At 37.6% G+C, this 24,011-nt stretch overlaps 1 protein-coding gene across 10 annotated transcripts in view; it reads left to right on the forward strand.

Moving 5' to 3' along the window:
• The window catches only part of Acad8 (acyl-CoA dehydrogenase family member 8), a 30,817-nt gene that overhangs the window by 372 nt on the left and 6,434 nt on the right, over positions 1–24,011 (forward strand). For 2 of the 10 annotated variants that reach the window (XR_013438000.1, XR_013438002.1), the window contains exons 2-13: positions 4,087–4,187; positions 4,630–4,799; positions 5,420–5,529; positions 5,949–6,025; positions 6,363–6,500; positions 10,402–10,537; positions 10,966–11,063; positions 11,423–11,575; positions 12,252–12,354; positions 14,113–14,193; positions 16,314–17,282; positions 18,241–18,362. Coding sequence is in view for 6 of the 10 variants with exons in the window: in XM_078047355.1 (XP_077903481.1) it covers positions 4,087–4,187; positions 4,630–4,799; positions 5,420–5,529; positions 5,949–6,025; positions 6,363–6,500; positions 10,402–10,537; positions 10,966–11,063; positions 11,423–11,575; positions 12,252–12,354; positions 14,113–14,165 (1,139 nt within the window). In the remaining 4 variants the exon portion in view is untranslated. Of the gene's footprint in view, positions 1–31; positions 51–4,086; positions 4,188–4,629; positions 4,800–5,419; positions 5,530–5,948; positions 6,026–6,362; positions 6,501–10,401; positions 10,538–10,965; positions 11,064–11,422; positions 11,576–12,251; positions 12,355–14,112; positions 14,935–16,313; positions 17,283–18,240; positions 18,363–24,011 lie in introns of those variants that run through there. The other 8 variants (XR_013438001.1, XM_078047355.1, XM_005337507.5 and 5 more) reach the window with 8 other exon arrangements.

Below are 24,011 nucleotides of genomic sequence, written 5' to 3' on the forward strand. Positions count from 1 at the left end.
AAGGCTCGCCTTGGGCGAGGGGGGAGCTGGACACGGTGTCTGGAACCCGGGCGAGTATCGGCAGTCTCCCCACTCCGGGCCGCTCCCCGCTCGGTCCGGTGACTCAGACGCGCTCCGCGCTTTGTTCTATGACTCTTGCACCTTCTCCCCGCTCCGTCCTGTCGCTCAAGGACCCGCTTAACGGACTATTTAGTCGCCCAGAACTCGCTCCCCGATTCGTCTCCTAATTCCTGGGCCCGCCCCCAGCTTGCCAATCCATCCTGTAACTCTCGGACCTGCCCTCCGCATGGTCTGTTCTCGGGGACCTGCTCCCCGCTTTGTCCTGTCACTCCCGGACCCACTCCCAGCTCCACCTCATCATCTCAACTCGGTCCCTTGAGCTCCTGTCTCGTCCTCAGTTGTGTTATGCCCAGTTCCATTCCCGCCCTGTCCCGTGACCCCTCACCCTGTCAGGTCACCCTCAGCCGGGTTCCCATTCCCTTTCCTCACTTTGATCAGGTCCCTGCTGCGTCCCATAATTCCAGGACCAAAGAGACCACTCTCCGCTCCCTCCTGTCTTTTTGAGACCAGCCCCCCACACTATCTACATCCTGTCACCCCAGACTTTGTAGGTCACTCTGTGTGCTTAGAGAAGTAAAGGAACTTGTGGCTTTTTTTTTTGTTTGTTTCATCAAAATCACCAATGAGAGGTTCTAAAGGTAGTGGGAATGTAGAGCTGGGTACTTGTCGCGATGGATAAATAAAAGCTCCAGGTAATGCATCATGTGTAGATTTCAAAACTTAATACCTGTATTAATAAATAAACAATAAAACACTTGTGCTGTTGAAACAACTGCAGGAACAATAACTGTTATTGCAATTGGTAATCTCTAACGGGGATTACAGATCTTGAATGTCTTCAGGCACCAGGTGAATAAACCAAATATGATGAATGATTGCCACCCAAGTAAGTGATACCCAATTGTAACTTCTCTGTCAAGTAAGGGATACCCAGCCAATTTATGACAATTCTCTGTCAATCTAACTTTTTTTTTTTTTTTTTTTTTTTTGGTTCTCTTTAAATAATTTACTTGGGCTGGGGATGTGGCTCAGGTGGTAGCCCGCTCGCCTGGCATGCTTGCGGCCCGGGTTCGATCCTCAGCACCACATACAAAAAAGGGATGTTGTGTCCGCCGAAAACTAAAAAAATAAATAAATTAAAAAATTCTTTCTCTCTCTCTAAAAAAATAAATAAAAATAAATAATTTACTAATTTAAATAAGTGATAAGTTTCTTTATCAAACGAATTACTTAGTTGACAAAAGAGCTATAAATTTGTCACTAAGGTACATAACATATAAAATACTGTTCTCTTTTTAAGTCTTAAAACTCCTTCAAGAGGTGCTGCCCTTTTCTAGCACTTAAATTTGGTAAACAAGGTCACCCTGGTTGATAACAAAGCAAATAAGAAATTGGTCTTACAAAAAATAAGCTAAATATGAGTATTTCCAGCAGCAAACTTCAGCCATTAAAGGTTCTCTTTCACTTTGTGTGTGTGTTTGGGGGGAGGATACTGGAGATCAAACTCAAGGTACTCTCTCTTTCTATGCAAGCATCCTACCACTAATTTACATCCCCAGCCCTTTTTCACCTTTTTAAAAGAAATTATTATCTTTAAATTAGTCAAATGAAATCATCTAGTTGCATATTTGTACATCAAGCTAATTAACAGCCTAAGGATGTAGACCAGTAGTAGAGTGCTTGCCTAGCATACTCAAGGCCCTGAGTGAGTTGGCTTCCCAGCACTGCACAAAAAATTAAAATAAAAATAAATATTAAAATGCAGCTAACTGCATTTGATTGTTTTATTGCATATTTTAATGTTAATACATATATCTGATTGTTTATTGCATATTTTAATGTTAAAAGTAAAGTTTATTTAGTTATTGAATATTATTTCTTCATATCTTAGGTGAGGAAATTTGCTTAATATCTAATTCAATCACCTCATTTTATAGTAGGATAACTACTATAGATTCCTGTCATTATTTAAAGATTTGTGGGGGTTTTACTTTTTGCTTACCCTGAGTTGCTATACTATAAAGCCTTTCCTTATCTCATTTGGTCTGTTTTTCTGTGTAGCTTTACCATTTATGTGTATGTGTGCATTGGGTGCGCTGATACCTTAAACTCTACCCAATAACTCTCGAAAAGTTCATGAGGACTTTTGTTTGTTTTTATAGTGTATTTTTTCTGGAGATATATAATATATATATAAATATATATATATATATACACACAGATATATATATATGTATGTATGTTTTTACTTCATCACTATATTTTCTTGTATGTAATTTAATTTTTTTAAAAATTTTTATTTATTTATTTTACTTGTCTTGTCAATGGACCTTTATTTTTTATTTATATGCGGTGCTGAGAATCGAACCCAGTGTCTCACATATTTGAGGCAAGCACTCTACCACTGAGCCACAACTCTAACCCATGTTATTTAATTTTTAACTTGATTTTCTCTTTTTTTTTTTTCTCGAAGTTGTGCTCTCTTTTTATTGATCATTTCCTTCTCTAAAATTGACTATTTGTTGTTTATCTAAAAAGAATGTGTTATTGTATTGTGTTTACTTATGTACATGATTTAATACTCTTCCCTATTGTTTAATTAGAAAACAATTCAAATCTATTTCTTTAACCTTTGGTTGCTTGAACTATTTGTCTTAGGAAGTAACCATTTACTCTGTCAAAGAAGAAGATGAAGTTTTCTTAATATTTATTGAACTCTTGCTAAGATTAAAATTCTTTTTTCTTATTGTACTGGGGATCGAACTCAGAGGCATTTTAACCACTGAGCTATATCCTCAGCCCTTTATTGTTTTGTTTTGTTTTGAAACAGTCTAACTAAGGCATCTAACTTGCAATCCTCTTATCTCAGCCTCCTTAGTTGCTGGGGTTACATTGTGTGCTCTTGTGCCTGGCCTAGAATTAAAATTTTGTAGTACTTCTCTTTATACAATGTTTCCATTATCATTAATTATGTTATCCATTTTGTGACTGAACCATGAACCATATTTATTTTTGTAACACTGAATGTTAGATAGTAGATGCTCAATAAACATTTTAAAACTATTTTTTAAGTTGTTAATGGAATTTTATTTACTTTTATGCAGTTCTGAGAATCGAACCCAGTGCCTTACGCATGCTAGGCAAGTGCTTTACCACTGAGCCACAACACCAGCCCCAATTTTTTTTTTAAGTGTACACCATTCCCCCTCCCCCCCAGCATGCTTGGGATCAAATCTGTGGTCTCATGCATGCTAGGCAAGTACTCTACCACTGGGCTACATTCCCAAACCCTTATTTTTTTTCCTTTTATTTTATTTTGCGGGGTGGGGGGTGGGAGGCAGTGGTGCAAAGTTCTGGGAATTGAACTCAGGGTTACTTTACCACTGAGCTATATCCCTAGCTCTTTTTAATTTCTATTTTGAGATGAGGTCTTACTAAGTTGACCAAGTTGGCCTCAAATTTATTGAGACTGGCCTGGAATTTGCAATACTCCTGCCTCAGCTTCCCAAGTCCACTGGGATTTCAGGTGTGTGCCACTGCACCCAGCTCTTCATTTCTTTCAGTGTGGATTTATGAGGAAGAAATAAAGAAGATTTTTTACAGGTAGGTAGGTAGTAGGTAAATAAAGTCAGCCGATCCATTTGGAGTAAAGGAGGAAGAAAATGGTGATGTGTGCTCAGTCAGTGTCTTTATTCATAATTTTTCCCACTCTGACATTGTTTGTATCCTATTTCTATCCTATTTCTTTCACTGTGGCTTCCAACTCTTTTAGGTCTGCAAATGTATTTAACTGAGTGACTAAGGTAAAAGATGTCTGGAAAGCTACTATATACTGTCTTAGTTTGATCTGAGTCAACAGAGAAATGGATTAGTGATGAATGATATGATTATCTTTCTGTTGAATGCTCTACTATGTATGGAAATTGCTAAAAAAGTTTACTGTTTTCGGCCTCATAGTGCTTCTTATTGTTGATTCTATTCTCTGACTCCTGTCCTAGAATTGAATATGTGCAATTCTGCCCACAGCTTCCATGGGACTAAATGAGGAACAGAAAGAATTTCAGAAAGTGGCCTTTGACTTTGCTGCCCGGGAGATGGCTCCAAATATGGCAGAGTGGGACCAGAAGGTAGGAGTTTTCCTTATGACTAGATGTTTCAACATGTGCCACATTAGCAACCTTTAACTTCAGCTCCTTATAATCTTAAATGCTCAGTGTCTGTTACCAGCTTTTAGTGCAAGTAAGAGGATTGGTAATAAATAGGTGATTTCTTTCATAGACGGTATCTGATCATTTTGTAGATACCTTTTTTCCCTTTCTTATTGAACAAATACTTAAAACTAAGGCGGTTCTGTAGATAATTAAAAAGGAAAACTTGTTAATCCTAAGAAAACAATTCTTAGAGGACACACATTAACCTATACTATTGTAGGATGACAGACACATATTAAAAGAAGCCCTATACTCTCCCAAATGCAAACATCCTGATCACCTAATCATAATACCCTCTAAAGGAGAGTCCATCTCTGAATCAGTTACTGATGACCCTGCTCTCTTTTTCTGTATGTAGGAGGTGTTCCCTGTGGGTGTGATGCGGAAGGCAGCCCAGCTAGGCTTTGGGGGGGTCTATGTCCGCACAGACGTCGGTGGGTCTGGACTGTCAAGGCTTGATACCTCTGTCATCTTTGAAGCCTTGGCTACAGGCTGCACCAGCACCACAGCCTACATAAGCATCCACAAGTGAGTGCCCAATCTGGGAAAGCAAAGTGAGGTATTCATGTGAATTGACTGGGGAATTTCAAATTTATAAGGAAAAGATTGATCATGTAGGTGGATTGCTCTTAAGGAACTAGACTGTTAGTAGTTCACACTAGGTCTGTTACTTCCTGTTGGACTTGATTCTGTTATCTTTTTCATTGCCCAGAGTATCAGGTCTTCTAGCCCCCTCCAATCCTAGTTTAAGTTGGTACCAGTAGACTTCTCCAGTAGAATGGTCAAGTCCTATCACCCTTTTCTTCAATCTACAGATGAAACTTCCAGGAATTTGAAGTTTCATCTGTATTATTTTATAGGAAGTACATGGGATTGATTTTTAGAGGCTTATTTAACTTAATTAGATGTAGTGTCCATATCCAGGTGAGAAATATCTTGTCCCTGGTTATCTTTGAGTAGTACGTATTCCAAGAATATGTTTAAATCTAGTCCTTTCGTTTTAAATTTGATTCTTCTCAGTTATGACTTTTCATTTCCCATCTTTCTTCTGCTTAACTCTGTTTCATTGCTCTTTGTTCTCCCTACTCCATTTTCTTTTCTTTTCTGTCTTTATTTCCATCAATGTCTTTTCTTATATAATCACTCAGCATGTGTGCCTGGATGATTGATAGCTTTGGAAGTGATGAACAGAGGCACAGATTTTGCCCACCGCTCTGTACCATGGAGAAATTTGCTTCCTACTGCCTCACTGAACCAGGTGAGTTTGCCATTCCACAAGCGAGAACTAACGGGGAGTGATATGACTCGTGTAGTCACTGAACATTCCTTTCCCATTGACATACATAACCACTGTTTACAAAGCAGTTTGGCCATGGAATAATAAGAGCCTGTAACCTGAAGTCACAGGCCCTAGTGGCCTTTAGGTCAGATTCCCTTCTGGTGCAGAACAGAACCTTCTTGCAAAAGGTTAACTGCAAGCTAGAGTGTTGGGAGAGGTGAAGTAGTCTGCTTGGTGGAAGCAGTTTTCACCAAGAACAGAAAATTCCTTTGGCCATCTGAACTTTAAAGTAGTGCATGCTGAGCTGTTTCTCTCTCAGGATGGTTTACCAGGATATGGAACCATGCTGGGCCCCTTGAATTCACAGACTTTATCATCCCCTTTTGATCTTGCCTCAGGAAGTGGAAGTGATGCTGCATCCCTCTTGACTTCAGCTAAACGACAAGGAGATCATTATATCCTCAATGGCTCCAAGGTACCAGCATGCTGTCCTCCTAGAGCAACTTGCTCCTGATATTCTCTGGTTCCTGAGTCTATGAGTTAATATTCCTATGCATTTTTACATGTTGGACAGATAAACTTTGACCATTTCTCTTTCTTCACCTTCAGTGTTTGCTGCTTCCTATCAAATTCCAGATGATTTCATTCCTTTTTCTTTCTTCTTTTTATATTCTTTTCAACTAAATCCCTCCTCAGTCTCTGTGCCATACCTGTGTGTTCTATTTTTGGGAGGACTCACGTTGTTTTCTGGATGTTAGATTCAGAACTCTTGTATCCCCTGATCCCATTCTCCCCCTTCTCCAATCCCACAGGCCTTCATCAGTGGAGGTGGTGAATCTGACATCTACGTAGTCATGTGCCGAACTGGAGGATCAGGCCCAAAGGGCATCTCATGCATAGTTGTTGAGAAAGGGACTCCTGGCCTCAGCTTTGGCAAGAAGGAGAAAAAGGTGAGTGGTTATTGGACAGGAAGCAATTCAAATTATGAGGCTCCATCACCTGCCAGATGAACCTCTGCCTTATTTTATGAAATAGATTCACCTACTTGGTAACTTGCCTTTGAAGCAGTTGCTTCTATTAGGATTTGACAGGGGCATATAAAATAGAATAGGGCATTTAAAAAAAAAAAACATTTAAGTTTCTGGGGAAAGTGACATTTGTCAATTAGTTACAAGCTAGCCTATTAACATCTCATCACCTCTCCTGCCTGTGCTTTTGGCTTATATTTCTTATCCAGCTCTTATCTTTTGCTGCTGTTTGTTGAGGATCTAATGTTGAATAAAAATCTTATAAATGAAAAGCATATGGGCCACTTTTCTTATTTAAATAAAGTGAAACTCATTGAAGAGATTTTGGGTATTCTAAAGACAGTGTTTCCATAGGTACTTTGAAAAATAAGGTACTCCTAGGATTAAGAAACTTCATAGCCAGGCCATGAACAGAGGTCTTGTGATAAGATAACTCTAAAGGTGAGATCTATTCAAATTTTTTAGCCTAGGTTGTCAAAAACAGCTTCTCTAACTCCAGTTGGTACTATTTTTGTTAGGACTTTTGGGGATATGTTAGTTAATGAAATGGTCCCTGATTATACTTCTCTCTCACTTCTTCTAGGGTTTCCATATTTTCCTGCAAGATCCTTTCTTGACCCTTTGTAATTGTCAAAAGTTATGAGCATTAACCCCCCGCCTTTTGTAGCATAACAGGCATTGGCTAGATACCTATTATAAAATCTATTTCTATATAAACTCTATATAATGTAAAGAGTTTATATATGATATATAAGATATGTAGCTATAGAATTTCTCAGTCCTAGAAATGTCTGTTTTATATAGTCTGATATAGTTCTACATAATCAAGTTATACTGATTCAGATATTTGTGCTTATAAAGATAGTGATGATGCAATATTTGTGCTGTATGTTGGCAGAACACCAAACTAACAAGTTTAGTACTTTGAAAAAATTTACAGAGAAGTTCAATAAGCAAAGAGTGTATCTTATTACCCCTTCATTTATGTGCTGGTCACCTTTAAGCATACATATTTTTATCGTTTTTTTATTAGTTTTGCGTTATATATTTTTAAGTATAAATAGGAAATTAAAAAGGACTTCTTTCATTAGACAACTCGTGTGTACCCATTGTGTATCTTCTTCTAACTTATAGGAGGAGTACCTCAGTAAACAAGACAGACATGTTTTGCCCTGTGAAATTTACATTTAAGTAAGCACCAATCACACAAATGAGGTACTTTCCTAATTTAGTGCTAAACATTTTGAAGGAAATACAACAGAGTGACCCCCACCCTAACTGAGGAAGAGCTTTATTACATAGGGATAGACTCTTTGAGGCCATAACATTAAAGATGAGATCTCAAGTGTTAGAAGGACCATCTCTGAGAAGAATTCTGGGCAGCGGCAATAGCAGATACAAAAGGCTTGAGTTAGGAATAAGATTAGCCTACTTGAAGGAACAAAAAAGAAAAAATTGATATGGCCAGAGTGTAGTGAGTATGAAAAGGATGATGCAGATGAAGTTGGAGATGTAATCAAAGTATGGTGGGCCAGGATAAGAAGGTATTCAGCTCCCCATCGTTCTTTGAGCTGTTTTGGTGGCCTAAGTAACAGGCCTTTCTCTTTCTTTGCTTCTTGTTAATCTTTCCTACAAAAACATGATTTCACTTAGCATATTTAACACATTGTATTGCTGATAGTTTTGAACTTCCAGTTTTGCATTAATTTGATGAAAGAGCAATAAAGATTAGCTTTATCTTAGACTTAATTATTTTAAGGTCTTACGTAGTTTTATCAGGGAGGAGTGGATGAGAGAATTTTTGTAAGAGGGTAATAAGATAATATACACAAGAGGAGTCAGGTCTGAGCAGGATTGGTCTGTGGTAGTAACTAATGGTCCACGTATTCAGGGTTCTCCAAAATGTAGAGTGGAATTATCTGTCCTCAGTAGCTGCTACTTTCCTGGGGCTGATAGGATTAGAAGAGGATTGCTGTATGCATCGGAGAAGAAGGTTTATCTTTTCACTGTAAGGAGTTAAGAGGTAGCAGCTATTTTATGGGTTCTTTAGTAATTAGATATTCTTAGGTCAGAACTTTCTGTTACATTATTTTTTTTTTCCCTGTTACTGGGAATTGAACCCAGAGGTGTTTTATCACTGAGCTACATCCTCAGCCCTTTTTATTTTGAGACATGGTCAGTTGCCAAGACTGACCTTGAATTTGTAATCCTTTTGCCTCAGCCCAAGTAGCTAGGATTATATAGGTGGTTACCATTAACCTTTTTGTTAGGTTATTTCCTTTAGGTATTTCTATTCTGTTCAAGGAGATAAAGTACATTTCAGTCAGTATTAGAAGGTTTCAAAGGAGCTTAAAGAAAGCAAGCTTAGTGATGATTTGGGTGACTAGGAAGCCTCAGAAACCTTCCTTTAAGCTAAGCTTTGATGGTGGTTGGGAATAAAGAGAAGTCCCAGTAGAAGGAGATGAATTATGAAAACCCAAAAGCACAGATACAGGTCAGCTACTGAAGTAGAGATAAGAAGAGGATAGCCCCAAATATTAGAAGACCTTCATAAGGCTTAGGAAATGACAACAATCTAATGTAAAATGTTTATCTTATCAACTAAAGAGAGCTGAATGTTTTTAAATGAGGAAATGAGATAAAAACCAATGGTATTTTCAGAGACAGAAAGGAACCTGGGTATTTTATATGGCATATGGTTTTCATAATCTGCCTCATTAAGCCTCAAAGTTGAAGTCTTGGAGTACCTAGTTGAGGAGATGAAGGAGATTGAGTAGTGAGGGCCTTATTTATTTATTTATTTTTAAATATTTATTTACTTTAGTTTTAGGTAGACACAATATCTTCATTTTATTTTTATGTGGTGCTGAGGATTGAACCCCATGCCTCACGCATGCTGGGCAAGCGCTCTACCTCTGAGCCACAACCACAGCCCAAGGGTCTTATTTATATGTGAAATATCTGAATGAGATTTGGTTTGAAGAAAGAGGTTCTGTTGACTTTCTAGTCCAACTTCTATATTTTCCATGGGAAAAATCAAGTAATTTGTCCAAAAGATGAAAAATGAAACTAAGTAGTTGCATGACATGGACAAGTATTCAAAATTTGCTCTGGGCTTATGACTCACATATCCAGTGATACCCTAGTAAACCAACTCTCTGGGAAAAACAAAAAGCAATTCATATTTGTAGTTTTTGCTGATTCCTGTGATATAAATACTTCATCGTGTCTGGTGTTAAGCCACCACTGTGATATCACAGAATGCTAGGTTAAGAAAAAAGTCCAGGCTCTCACCAGCTGATGCCAGGACATCACATGATTTCTCTGCAGCTAAATGCTAGACCAGGGGTTACCAATACAGTGCATGGTATTCTTCCCTCTAATTTTGGCATCTTTTAGGAACACTAAACTTCTAAAAGAAATATGACTGTTATTAAGGTCTTTAAAAGTAAAATAAACTTGTCCAAATAAAAGTAGTCTGTTTTTATAAAAGAGCATATTCACGGAGACACCAAAACTGAGGACAAATCCTGTCCTGATCCTATGAGAAGTTATGAGAATGTTTGTGGATATGGTAGTGTAGTAGGGTAGACATTAAAAAGTTGATTCTTTTAATATGTTAAAAAAATGTTTTGCTGTAATAAGCATCTTTTTGAGTGTTGACAGGCCTTTAAATCTGAACTTTTTCTTTTTCCTCATTTTACATTCTCATGGTCTAAGTCTCAGGGTGCTGGACCCCATGCTTCGCAGGCTTCTGTCTACAGGGAGGCCCACCCTGTGTGGTGGATTGTTGGGCAGCCACCTAGTCTTTGATTTTTGCCAGGTGGGATGGAACTCCCAGCCAACTCGTGCCGTGATTTTCGAAGACTGTGCTGTCCCTGTGGCCAACAGAATTGGGAGTGAGGGGCAGGGCTTCCTTATGGCCATGAAAGGACTGAACGGAGGACGAATCAACATTGGTGAGAGTGAGAAATAGAAAGTTTGGTGGTCCATTTTCAGAATATAGTATTTAGCCTTATTGGGGATGAATGATCCAATCAAAGCCATTTTAACTCTAGCCTTTCCCTTTGTCTACCCAAATTTTAAAATTAGCCAATCAAGTAGATTGTGACCCTAAGCTCTTCTTATGAGGGCAAGAGGGAGCACTGCATTAGGGATAAAAGCAAGTGGATTGCCAGCCCAGGTATGCTTGCTAGCCAGGCTGGATAACATGCCCTTCTGGCAGAAGTAAAGTTTGCCTTGCCTACTTACTTCTGAGTGTGTTTGATTTCTTGTGGTACCTTGGTATTTCTGAAGGCAAGGAGAAGAAAATGTGGAGCAGGGAGAAGACCTGGGCCAGCAGCATTGTACTTAGGCTCAGTTGGAACTTTCTCACTACTTCCTCCAGCTTCCTGCTCTCTGGGGGCTGCTCATGCTTCAGTCATCCTCACTCGAGATCACTTGAAAGTCCGGAAGCAGTTTGGAGCACCTCTGGCCAATAGCCAGGTAAGGTCCCAGGTGACTTTGCATTTCCTTCCATTCTTTTGAACCATTCTAGGGCCCACATTCTGTAGGAGAGGAAGGCCATGATTACCTCATGGAGCCAGAAACTATCTTAACCAGAACTTGGCATTTTTGTTACCAAGGATCCTGTTTAGGAGACAGTAGTACCAAAATGCAGGGCAAGCAAAAGTAGACATAGACCTTGTAAAACAGTAAATTTTCATAGAGGAGGTAGGAGACTTTGAAACATCTAATTATTTAGAAAAGGCACCTAATTAGAGATGTCTTATCAAGGGTCACAGATCAGGTGCCCATGTAAGCCCCTCTGTCTTGTCTGGTTCTCTTCTTTGCTGTTGCTATAGTTTCTGCAATTCCAGTTAGCAAATATGGCAACAAGGCTTGTTGCCTCGCGGCTGCTTGTCCGTACTGCCGCAGTTGCTCTGGAGGAGGAGCGGGAAGATGCAGTGGCTCTCTGCTCCATGGCCAAGTTCTTTGCAACAGATGAATGCTTTGCAGTAAGTGATAGGCCATCTGGCCCTCTTGGGATGGAACAGGGAGTACTTACTAGGCACAGGAATGTTGAAATCATAAGTCAGCTCTGAAACCTAGCTCTCTTGGGATGCAGCAAGAATCACCTCTGGACTTAAGTATATAAATTAGCTTGTGAAAGGCCTGCACGGGAGCTTTTGTAACCAGCTTTTTAGTCTTCATGCTATTACACACTTAATTATGTCACTGTCAAAGAACACTGTTGCAGATACACTGAACCTTTGGAAGATTCAGAGCAACCCAGCACTGCTGTCTCAGATTTTAGCACTAATTACCATGTTTACAAGGTCAAGGGCAAAGAAATTTCTACAATGAGCTGCATTGCCACTAGGTGGTACCTGAAGTTCCTATAATCCGGTCCAAATGGTTGCGGGCAGTTTCTTCCCCACACATGATAAATAAATGAAAAACTCAAGAGTTTTGTGAGTTTTGATTGTTGAGAACTGACAAATTCAATATGTGGATTTCCTTGTTGTCTCTGTCTCTACAGAGCCCCTTTTTGGGTATAGGTGGTTAGCTGTGGGTTGTTCTTCCTCCTATGAGTTTACTGCAGCCTGCCATATTGGGGACTAGGGTGGGTAGGGAAGCCAGCTATTCCTCAGTCTTCCTGGAATCAAAGACAGCTGGTTCTGGTCCCTTCAGATCTGCAACCAAGCTTTACAGATGCATGGAGGCTACGGCTACTTGAAGGATTATGCTGTTCAGCAGTATATGCGGGACTCCAGGGTTCACCAAATCCTAGAAGGTAAAAATTGCAGAAGGTTATTCTCTTCCTTTCAGTATTGTTATAGGATCAGTGCTTTCTAGACTTTATACTGACTAGTTCTCAGGTTTCCATCAGGCCTTGTCTTTTGGATTTCTTCTTCCTTCCTTTCCTCAATCCTGCTTTGGAAGTGACTTGTTTGTGCATTAGAAAGGGCACTAGCCTGGAAGACAGCAGATGTTTTGTCTCCATGGGTAAGACATCAGATCACTCCACTTCCCTTTTTTTCTTTGTAGATTTGAGAGAAGGTTCAAACTGAGATAGCATATGAGAAATCCCATTGAAAACTATATCAGTGGCTCCTCTTTACTGTTATAAAGGACGTGGTCCTCAGGGATCCCAGAATTCTGTACAATAATTTACAAGCATATGTGAACCGGTGTGATCACCAGCAACTCTACAAATTGACTGTCACATGATCTGAAAGATGTCTGTATCAAATTTGGCAGTGAATTTTTCATTAAAATAAATTGTCAGTATATGGATATCTTCTTGGTAGCCACAGACTTCTCTCTGGAGAACATGTAAGCTGGTGGAGTCAGGCTTAGAGCATGGTTTTCTCCACTCTACAACTGCTATATAAGTCCTAAAGCGGCAGGACTCTTATTGCAGCTAGGTAACTGGGGCTGTCATACTGTAGGAAAAGTAGATGAGGCTCTATAAGCGACTTTCAGCAAAACAGTGTGGGGGTTGCTTTAATTGTGATGTAGGAGAAGCCTATGAGCACTAGCACCCTTGATTCTTTCAGAGCATCTTTCACAAACCTGAGCAGGTACCAGATCCTCTGGAGGACTTTTTAAAAACAAGTTGCTGGGCTCTAACCCCAGAGTGTCTGCTCTAGTGGGTTTAGCTTGGGCCTAAAATTGACAATTCTAACAAGTTTTCAAATGTGGCTGCTGTTCCTATTGAGGAAACTACACTGAACCCCACTGCTCTGATGTTATGTCTAAACTATAGGATTCTAAAGGTTAGCCTGCCACTTTTTACTACCCAACTATCTCTAGCATATGCTTACTGACCACAGTCCCTAGTTCTAAAATTACATTCACTAGAGTTTTATGAGTATGCAAAAATTTACTTTCATTCTGTCTTTTAATCCTGCTATTTTAAGTGGGAAAAAACAAGTAACATTTATATCAGGTCATCTACTTATAGAAAAATTAGAGCACAGTTTACTTTATCACTTTTGCCATGAATTATTGACTAAATCCAAAATTTTAGATTTGACTTTGAGATTGTGTATATTCATTACTCAAGAGAATTTTTATTTCTCTTTGCATTAAAGGCCACTGTTAAAAGTGAAGCAAACAATTGATCCCCTCCTTTCAGGGAAAATGTTTCCTTTTAAAGCTCCTTTTTCTGATTACTAAAGAAGAGTGTGTTTATTGTTGAAAATTTATAAGATATGTGAAAAGAAAATGGAAAAGATCACTTGTATTTCTACATCTAGAGTTAGTGTTTGGTATATCTTTTTATGAATTTTTCATATGCTTTCATAGGTACTTTTTAAAAATTAGAATACTATTTTTATTCTACCTTTTGAAATTTGATACAAGCATTTTTATCATCAGAAGAGGTATTTTGAAAAGTAAATATTATTTCTCATTTTTTGTCATTTCTTTGAATTTTGGAGAGAAATTAATGATAACCTCATCCCTCCTAGGGATAGAAATGATTCTAATTTAAGTCCACCAATACTCTGCTGCTACTAAATCCTTCCTTTATTCTCTTGTCTTGCAGGTAGCAATGAAGTGATGAGGATGCTGATCTCTCGAAGCCTCCTTCAGGAATAGCACCCACACTTGATATTCTGGCATGGGGGTCAGTGTGCAACTGCAATCAGTGTAGAGTGTTTCCATTATGGGCTCTTTGGTGCTAGATGTATTGTGGATTAGATTGAAATGTTGAGCTCTTGCATATGTGTTGATAGCAGTGTTGGCTCTCAGACTGGAGCAAGGTCCTCAGTAGAACTGGAAGAGCTGGTCTGATGAGAAATATCACAAGAAGACTTGCCACCTTATTTTCCTAATGCCAGAAAGATAACCAGTGAATATTCTGAACCAAAGTCTTGTTCTAGATCTGCATTGTCTTGATTTGTCTGCAATTTGCTGGTTCACTGGATCCTTTTAATAGGGGCCTAGGTAGATCCACTGAGGCTTTTCCAGACTATAGGGCAAAAGTGTGGGGAAGGGAAGAGAGAGAAAATTCCCTCCTGTCTTTACTTTTGTGTACCATAGCTCTTGGATAGCACTCATCTGAATGTAGTCATGGTAAAGTGAATATTTGAGAAGCTATTCCTAAGCTATGATTTAGGGTGTGTCTCTTCTTCTGGATGCCCTGAATATCAAGGGCTGAGATTATTTGGAATTTTGAATATTTGGTTTTTCTTTTTCTTTTATCTATCATCTAAGAATAGTATTCAGAATTTCTGTAACACTTCCCGAGAAGAACTTTGAGTATATTTTTTTCTGAGTTTCATTTCCTTTTTTTGGAACTGCTTCTCTTTTTAAATATTTTTAATCCTTACATTGATCAATAAAATTTATTCCTTTCTGTACTGTCTCCAATTGTACTAATGTTGGGTTTTTTTCCTAGTTTTATTTATTTTTCTTTACAACTCTTTTTAAGATTTTTGTTGTATTTGATTAAATATTTAACTGCATTTTGGAATAATATCAAAAAATCCTAGGCCAATTACTATCTTTTAAATTATTAATAATTGCAAACTAATTATTGCTTATGAAGTTTAAAAGTAGATTTAAAGATAAGGACTTTTTAGGAAACCCTGTTATTATATTGATCATTATATTATTCCAAATCCTCATCTCTGTAGGAAAAAAAATATGCAAGGTAATAGAAAACAAAATATGCATCTGTTGCTACAACAAATATATTCTCCTTTGAATGCATCAAGAAAATTAGTGTGGTGGTAGAGCCGGGTGTGGTATTACATGCCTGTAATTCCAACAACTTGAGAGGCTGAAGCAGGAGGATCACAAGTTCAAGGCTGGCTACAGCAACTTAAAAAGGCCCTAAGCAACTTAGTATGAATCTGACTCAAAATACATCTGGGAATGTAGTTCAGTGGTATAGCAATCCTGGGTTCAGTACCCCTCCCCACCCCACCCCACCCCCAAAAAGAAAAAAATCAGTTTCAGAGAGGAAAGAGCCAAGAACAAGAAAAGTACAGGGTTTTTGTGGGAGCTGTTGACACTTTTGCTTACTGTGATTTGGGCTTAGCATAGGACAGGAAAAAAAATTTTTTTTAAATAAAAATTTTATATATATATATATACACACACACACACACACACACACATGCACACACACAATATATATACATATACATATACAGAATCTGGATGACAAATAGTGAAGTCCAACAGTGGAGTTTTTATATGGTAGGCAAGGGAGAACAATGGAAAGTTTTTACTGAATAAGATTAGTTTAATTCATTCATAATACTATTCTGGAATGCATATACCAGATGTGTATGAGTGGGGAAAGACAGAGTGTCACCTTTCAACCAAAAATGCCATGCATCATTACTACTTGGCTATGGCTCTTAGCAATACCTAGTCCATTAATTCTTGAAATAGTCAAGATATAATAAGAGTTTGAGCCAGTGCTTGGATATGACTTGAAAGATAAAAGGGAAGAATATATAGGAGCAAATATAGACTAGTATGTAGAATGTCCATTGTGGAACTTGAAAACATCCATAATAATCAGACTTCTGGCATTCTAATTCTGAAAGACTTCTATTCTGACTCAATGCAAAAACTGCTGTTAATATCTATTCACCTTAAGATTTTGTCAAAGTTACAATTACATATCTTTGGGCTGGGGATGTAGCTCAGTGATAGAACACTTGTCTATCATGTAAGAATGAGATTCTATCCCCAGCACTTGAGGTAAAAGTATATTTCTGTCATCCTCAGGTTTTATTCAGAGATTTCAGGAAAACCTATACATCGGGTGGTATATTAGATGAAGGATGTATGCAGATAATCAGTACAACTTAGTTTGGACAGACCTATGGACTGGGAAGGCTGGTACGTAAGAAAGAAACAGTTTCAGTATGTAGTGGCAAGAATAAAGACATGCATAGAATGTTCTGGACAGGAAATATCTTATATCTTATGATGATGGCCTAGGGCTGAATTGGGTTTCCAAGGATGCCTTGATGACTTTTCACCCATTATAATTATCATAGTATAATGATTTATCTCCCATTATAATATTACACTTGTGGGGGAAATGTAAATGCCTCAATTTATACACGCACACACACACACACACACACACACACACATATGTACATTTTTTTTACCTAAGAGAAAAATATTTAGCTCTCCTGTAAAATTTTTATTTTCATCCTTTTAGATTTGATGAATTAGAAATATGCATTTACTGGTTATTCTTTTACATTTAAAATACAAAGATTGCTCCAAAGTGCTTTGCTGTGAATTATCTCTTTATCTTGATTTTCACAAGGATAACCTGCACAGAGTAGGCACTCAGGAGATACTTGTGTTAAATTGCTTGAATTGAGTAAGCTCTGTTGAAAACAGCAACTTCCAGTGTTGTTGGTATGTGCCGAAATGATTCTGGATTCAGACTGCATTTGCCACTAACTGTGACTTAATTGCCCTCTCTTTAGTTTATTTCCTCCTATGTAAATTGAAGGTAATAAAAAAGTTTCTACTTCCTAGGCTAGCTGGTGAGTCAAATGAAAGAATTCATGTACAGAGTTCAGAACAGAGTATGGTAGACAAAACATTGTCAATAAATGTTAGTCACCATTTCTAAAATTCAGATTTACCACAGGCAGAAGACTGAACTTTTAAGCTTCTTTTTCAGGAACCCTTAAAATATTGAAAATTATGATTCATCTGCTTTTATTCCAGGTAAATGGTAAAAGTACATTTCCTTTTTGCCAATTTTACAAGTACAAACGTGAAACATTAAGGTTTTTAAAAGGGGCCATCTACATTAAATACAATTAAATACATTACATCTATTTATTTGTTCTAGTTATACATGATAGCAGAATGCATTCTGATTTATAGAACACAGAAACTGAAGTTTCATTACCTCCGCAGTGAAATCCCTATTTTCCATCTTTTCTGTGTCTGAACATCTCCACATACCTTATCATCTAAATTTGTTTTGTCATTGATACTCAGGAAGACTCATTATTCCTGAGTACTAGGAACAGCAAAATACCACTGCACCATGCCAGTGAAGGCAAGTGATTGACTTATTCAGTGACCAACTCTATATGTCTCTACAGTACCACTTCCCCAATCCCAAGTTAGCCCCATTGAAAGGAAAAGAGTGTCATGGGAGAAAAGGTTTCTCTCAAGATGTCGGAAAGTGAGGAGTTTCCAGAGGGGAGGGGGAATTTGACTCAGGTCTAGTGGGGTTCTTTGGCATAATTGATGACAAAGAACTTCAATATGTGCCAGTCAAAGGCACAGAAAGAAGATTATTTAGGAGAGTAGATACATTCCAGGGGAAATGGGGGAATCTCAAGAGAGTTGCCTTTGGGGTAAAGCAATGAATAGTATTTAAGGAAGAATGTGGGCTATCTCCAGAGGGAGAAACAGAAACCCATTGGTGTGGTATTTTATATATATATCAGGCTATGCTAGGGACTGGAGTAGAGGTGGACCAAGGTGGAGTTACATAATTTTGTGCTAGTCTTCCCTGCTCCTGTGCATTTCCCTCATTTTACATGGACATGGGCCAAGAACATATAGGTCAGAAATTACATTATTCCTTAGTGCTTTCTGCATATCAGTGGTTCATAGGTGTTTCCTTTAAGACTCAGTATCTCTCTCTTTACCCTAAATTCCTACCTAGGAGAAAAGGTTCCAAAGAGGCAAAAGTCGAATGGAAGATTCGACTGGACCAGTTTTTCTAACTGAAGATCAAACCCCAGGTGCCAGGTGACCTGTAGCAAGGAGTGGATGAGAAGGAAAAAAGTAAGCCTGTAAAACCTTAGAATGGAGAACAGTTTGTCACTATAACCCCCTTTGTGGTGAAAAGATAGGGCCCTTAAAACTTTGTTAGCCTGATTGGGACTGTACCAAACTTCTTTTTTTTTAAATTAATTAATTTATTTGTTCTAATTAGTTATACATGATAGCAGAATGCATTCTGATTCATAGAACACAAATGGAGCACAATTTTTCATTTCTCTGGTTGTGATGACCATTTGTGTCATCATACATATTCCTAGGGTAATGATGACTGTCTCATTCCACCATCTTTCCTACTCCTATGCCCTCTCCCTTGCCCTCCCTCCCCTTTGCCCTATACAAAGTACCCCCCCCCATTGTGGATCAGCATCCATTTATCAGAGAACATTCGGCCTTTGGTTTTGGGGTATTGTCTTACTTAGCATATTCTCCATCTATATCCATTTACCTTCCAATGCCATGATTTTATTTTCTTTTAATGCTGAGTAATATTCCATTGTGTATATATACCACAGTTTCTTTATCCATTCATCTATTGAAGGACATCTAGGTTGATTCCACAGTTTAGCTATTGTGAATTGTGCTGCTATAAACATTGATGTGGCTTCATCATTGTAGTATGCTGTTTTTAAGTCCTTTGGGGTATAGATGCAGGAGTGGGATAGCTGGGTCAAATGGTGGTTCTATTTCAAGTTTTCTAAGGAATCTCCATACTGCTTTCCAGATTGGATGTACTAATTTGCAGTCCCACCAGCAATGTAAGAGTGTGCCTTTCCCCCCAGATCCTTGCAACACTTACTGTTGCTTGCATCCTTATTAACTGCCATTCTGACTGGGATAAGATGAAATCTTAAGAGTAATTTTGATTTGCATTTCTCTAATTATTAGAGATGTTGAATATTTTTTTTCATATATTTGTTGATTGATTGTATATCTTCAGAGAAGTGTGTGTTCAGCTCCTTAGCTTATTTATTGATTGGGTTATTTTTTTTTTTTTTGGTGTTAAGTTTTTTGAGTTCTTTATATATTCTTGAGATTAGTGCTTTATCTGATGTGCGCATGGTAAAAATTTACTCACATTTGTTATGCTCTCTCTTCACTTCCCTGATTGTTTCTTTTGCCGAGAAGAAGCTTTTTAATTTGAATCCATCCCATTTATTGATTCTTTTTTTAAAAAAAATTAAATATTTTTTTAGTTGTAGATAAACACACAATATCTTTGTTTTATTAAATTATTTTTTTATATGGCGCTGAGGCTCGAACCCAGTGCTCCACATGTGCGAGGCAAATGCTCTACCACTGAGCTACAGCCTCAGCCCCTATTTATTGATTCTTGATTTTATTTCTTGTGATTTTAAGGTCTGGTATTATGATACTTCCTGCTTCACTCTTTTTTCTAAGGATTGCTTTGACTATTCTGGGTCTCTTATTTTTCCATTTGAATTTCACGATTGCTTTTTCTTTCTATTGAGTTCCAGTTTTTAGAGGAAATGCTTTCAATTTTTCTCCATTTAGAATGACGTTGCCTTTGGGCTTAGCATAGACAACTTTTACATCGTTGAGATATGTTCCTACTTATCCCTATTTTTTCTGCCTAAACAAGAAGAATATTAATCCTGACAATATTAATTCTGCCTATCCAAGAACACGAGAGATCTTTCCATCTTCTAATGTCTTCTTTAATTTCTTTCTTTAGCATTCTGTAGTTTTGATTGTAAAGGTCTTTCACCTCTTTTGTTAGGTTGATTCCCAAGTTTTTAATTTTTTTTGGAAGTTATTGTAAATGGGGTAGTTTTTCTAATTTCTCTTTCAGAGGATTCGTCACTGATATAGTAGTGCAATTGATTTATAGGTGTTGATTTTATATCCTGCTACTTTGCTGAATTCATTTATTCGCTCTAGAAGTTTTCTGGTGGAATTTTTCGGATCCTCTAAGCACAGAATCATGTCGTCAGCAAATAATGATAGTTTGAGTTCTTCTTTTCCTGTTTGTATCCCTTTAATTTCTTTCGTATGTCTAATTGTTCTGGCTAAAGTTTCAAGGACTATGTTAAATAGAAATGGTGAAAGAGGGCATCCCTGTCTTGTTTCAGGTTTTAGAGAGACTGCCTTTAATTTTTCTCCATTTAGAATGATGTTGGCTTAGGGCTTAGCATAAATAGCTTTTACAGTGTTGAGATATGTTCCTATTTATCCCTATTTTTTCTAGTGTTTTGAACATGAAGGGGTTCTGTATTTTGTCAAATCCTTTTTCCGCATCTATAGAGATGATCATATTATTCTTATCTTTAATTCTATTGATGTGATGGATTACATTATTGATTTCCATATGTTGAACCAACCTTGTGTTTCTGGGATGAACCCCATTTAATCGTGGTGCTTTTTTGATGTTTTTATGTTCGATTTGCCAGAATTTTACTGAGAATTTTTGCATCAGTGTTTCTTAGAGATATTGGTCTGAAGTTTTCTTTCCTTGATGTGTCTTTGTCTAGTTTTGGAATCAGTGACACTGGCCTCATAGAATGAGTTTGGAAGTGTTCCCTCTTTTTCTATTTCATGGAATCATTTGAGGAGCATTGGTATTAGTTCTTCTTTGAAGATCTTGTAGAAATCACTGTGAATCTGTCTGGTTCTGGGCTTTTCTTGGTTAGTAGGCTTTTGATGGCATCTATTTCATTGCTTGAAATTGATCTGTTCAATGTGTGTATATCATCCTGATTCAGTTTGGGTAGATCATATGGCTCTAGAAATTTCTCGATGTCTTTGATATTTTCTAGTTTATTGAAGTGTAATTTTTCAAAATAGTTCCTAATTATCCTCTGTATTTCAGTAGTGTCATTGTGATATTTCTTTTTACATCACAGATTTTAATAATTTGAGATTTCTGTCTTCTCTTTGTTAGTGTGGCTAAGGGTATATCCATTTTGTTTATTTTTTCAAAGAAACAACTTTCCATTTTGTAAATTTTTTTCAATTGTTTTTTTAGTTTCAATTTCATTGATTTTAGCTCTTATTTTAATTATTCCTGTCTTCTACTACTTTTGGTGTTGAGTTGTTCTTTTTTCTAGGGCTTTGAGATGTAATGTTATATCATTTATTTGTTGACTTTTTCTTCTTTTAAGAAATGAACTCCATGCAATGGACTTTCCTCTTAGTACTGCCGTTATACTGTCCTAGAGATTTTAATATCAGTATTCTCATTTACCTCTAAGAATTTTTAACTTCCTTTTTGATGTCTTCTGCTATCCATTGTTCATTCATTAGTATATTATTTAGTCTCCAGGTGTTGGTGTAGCTTCTATTTTTATTTTATTATTGATTTCTAATTTCATTCCATTATGATATGATAGAATACAGGGTAGTATTATTGTAGGGACAAATGAAATAAGGCACCTAAGGTAGCAGGAAGCAGTTTTATTTGGCTGCAGCCAGGTTCAGAGGGCACAGCTTTCACTGTAATCAGTTAACCCCCTGAGCCCCAAGTTCAAGTACTTTCAGAATTTTATACCCAGCATGTAAGGGGAGGGGCTCAGGAGTTCACAGTTTGCAGAAGTTCACCTAAAAGCAGCTTTTCCTTTCACTGTTCTGGGCAAGTTAACCCTTCAAGGACAACACCTGAGAAGGGGAGAACTTCTTTTTCCCCCTTCTTTCCCTCCACTGCCAACTGTTACCATAAAGCCCAATTAGAAACTTCTCTTATCTTAGAAATGTAGACATCTCTGTGAAGCTCCAGCTCAAGGCTAGAGGCCTTGTTTATACATTTCTACAAACTACTATACTGGATAAATGTTTGTGAAAAAACTAGTAAGAGTGTGTTCAGCACCAGGAGTGCTGATTTCTTCCAGACTAGCGGCCAAGTAAAATAGGGCAACACGAAAATAGGAAGTTTATCTACATTGGACTCTTTTGTAGAGATCTTATGCTGACGGTCTTAAAATCAACCATGATGATTTCTGGAGATGCTTAGCTAATATTTTTTTTTTTGTGGAGGAGGGGGTGCTATTACATTATCTCTATTTTTTTGTTGTTGTTGTTGTATTTGCTTAGATCTGCTTTGTGGCATAATATATGGCCTATTTGAGAAAAGAATCCATGTGCTGCTGAGAAGAAAGTGTATTCACTCATTGATGGATGAAATATTCCATATGTCTGTTAAGTCTGAATTATTGATTATATTATTGAGTACTATAGTTTCTTTCTCTAGTTTTTGTTTGGGAGATCTATCCAGTGGTGAAAGAAGTTTGATAGTCACACCTTTTGTGTTGTGGTTTATTCCACTCTTGAAATTGAGAAGAGTTTGTTTGATGAACGTAGATGTTCCATTGTTTGTGCCATATCTTTATAATCCTTAGGTCTTGTTGGTGTATGGTTCCCTTAAGCAGTGTGAAATGCTTTATCCCTTTTGACTAACTTTGGCTTGAAGTCTACTTTATCTGAAATGAGGATGGAAACCCCTGTTGTTTACACAGTCCATGTGAGTAGTGTGTTTTCTCCCAGTCTTTCACCTTCAATCTGTGGATGTCTTTTCCTATAACATGAGTCTCTTGAAGGCAGCATATTGTTGGGTCTTTTTTTAAATCCAGTCTGCCAATCTAGGTCTTTGATTGATGAGTTTAGGCCATTAACATTTAGAGTTATTATTGAGACATGGTTTGTATTCCTGGTCATTTTGGTTTATTTTTGGTTCTTAACTTGACTTAGAACTCTTTTGCTGACAGTCCTAAAATCAACCATAGTAAAGATTTTGGAGACTCTTAGTTAAGATTTTTTGTAGAGGAGGGGGGTGCCACTACAGTATCTTTTGATTGTCTTTTTCTTTAGTATAATTCCTCCTTTTTGCACCAGACTTCTCATATCTTTGTAGAGTGTGTGTACTATTTCCTGTTACCTTTCTTTTCTGGTTACTTATCCCTTTTCATCCAGCCTCTGGATATATAACTCCAACATCCTGAATCTGTTGAAGGTACTAGAATACGTACCTGTCTCCACAAACAGAAAGGTCGTAGTTCTACCTACCTTTGTTAAGGGAGAACAGAAAGAGGGATTATCAGCATTCCTCATCCCAACAGAGCAAGTGTCTCAGTACTAAGGGAGCATTGCTTTCCATTGCTTTGGAAAAGTGGAGCCTCTAATTTCTTTTTTTATTTGGAGAAGGGGGTCTTGCTATGTGGCCCAGGCTGGTCTTGAACTCCTGGGCTCAAGTAATCTTCCTCTTTCAGCCTCCTGAGTAACTAGGACTACTGGTATATGCCACCATGCTTGGCTGTGATTTAGTTCTTGAACAGTTCTACTCGGTTCATTTAGTTCTTCCATTCTCCAGCTTTCATGTTGGCTTTAAACTTTTATATTTCAGAGTGGTTCACTGGTTACCTTCCCTAGTCCAGACCCAGATCACAGAAATTCTGATCCTTTTACAGAAAATCTAGAAGTATCATTGTTTCCCATTTTGTCTGTAAATGAATCCTTGGCGTTAGATTCATTCACCAGACTTTAAGGTCATAAGTCTAAGAAACATACCTGATGCATTATCCTTGGTGTCTGTTGGCACATAGTAGGGAACTCAGTGTTTGCTGAACAAATGAGAAAAGACAGTAAAGAAGCCTTTACCAATAATGAAATACTAATTATTGGCAAATTCCACACAAGATTTGG

The sequence above is a fragment of the Ictidomys tridecemlineatus genome, chromosome 4 (genome assembly GCF_052094955.1).
Source record: "Ictidomys tridecemlineatus isolate mIctTri1 chromosome 4, mIctTri1.hap1, whole genome shotgun sequence".
Lineage (NCBI taxonomy): Eukaryota > Metazoa > Chordata > Mammalia > Rodentia > Sciuridae > Ictidomys > Ictidomys tridecemlineatus.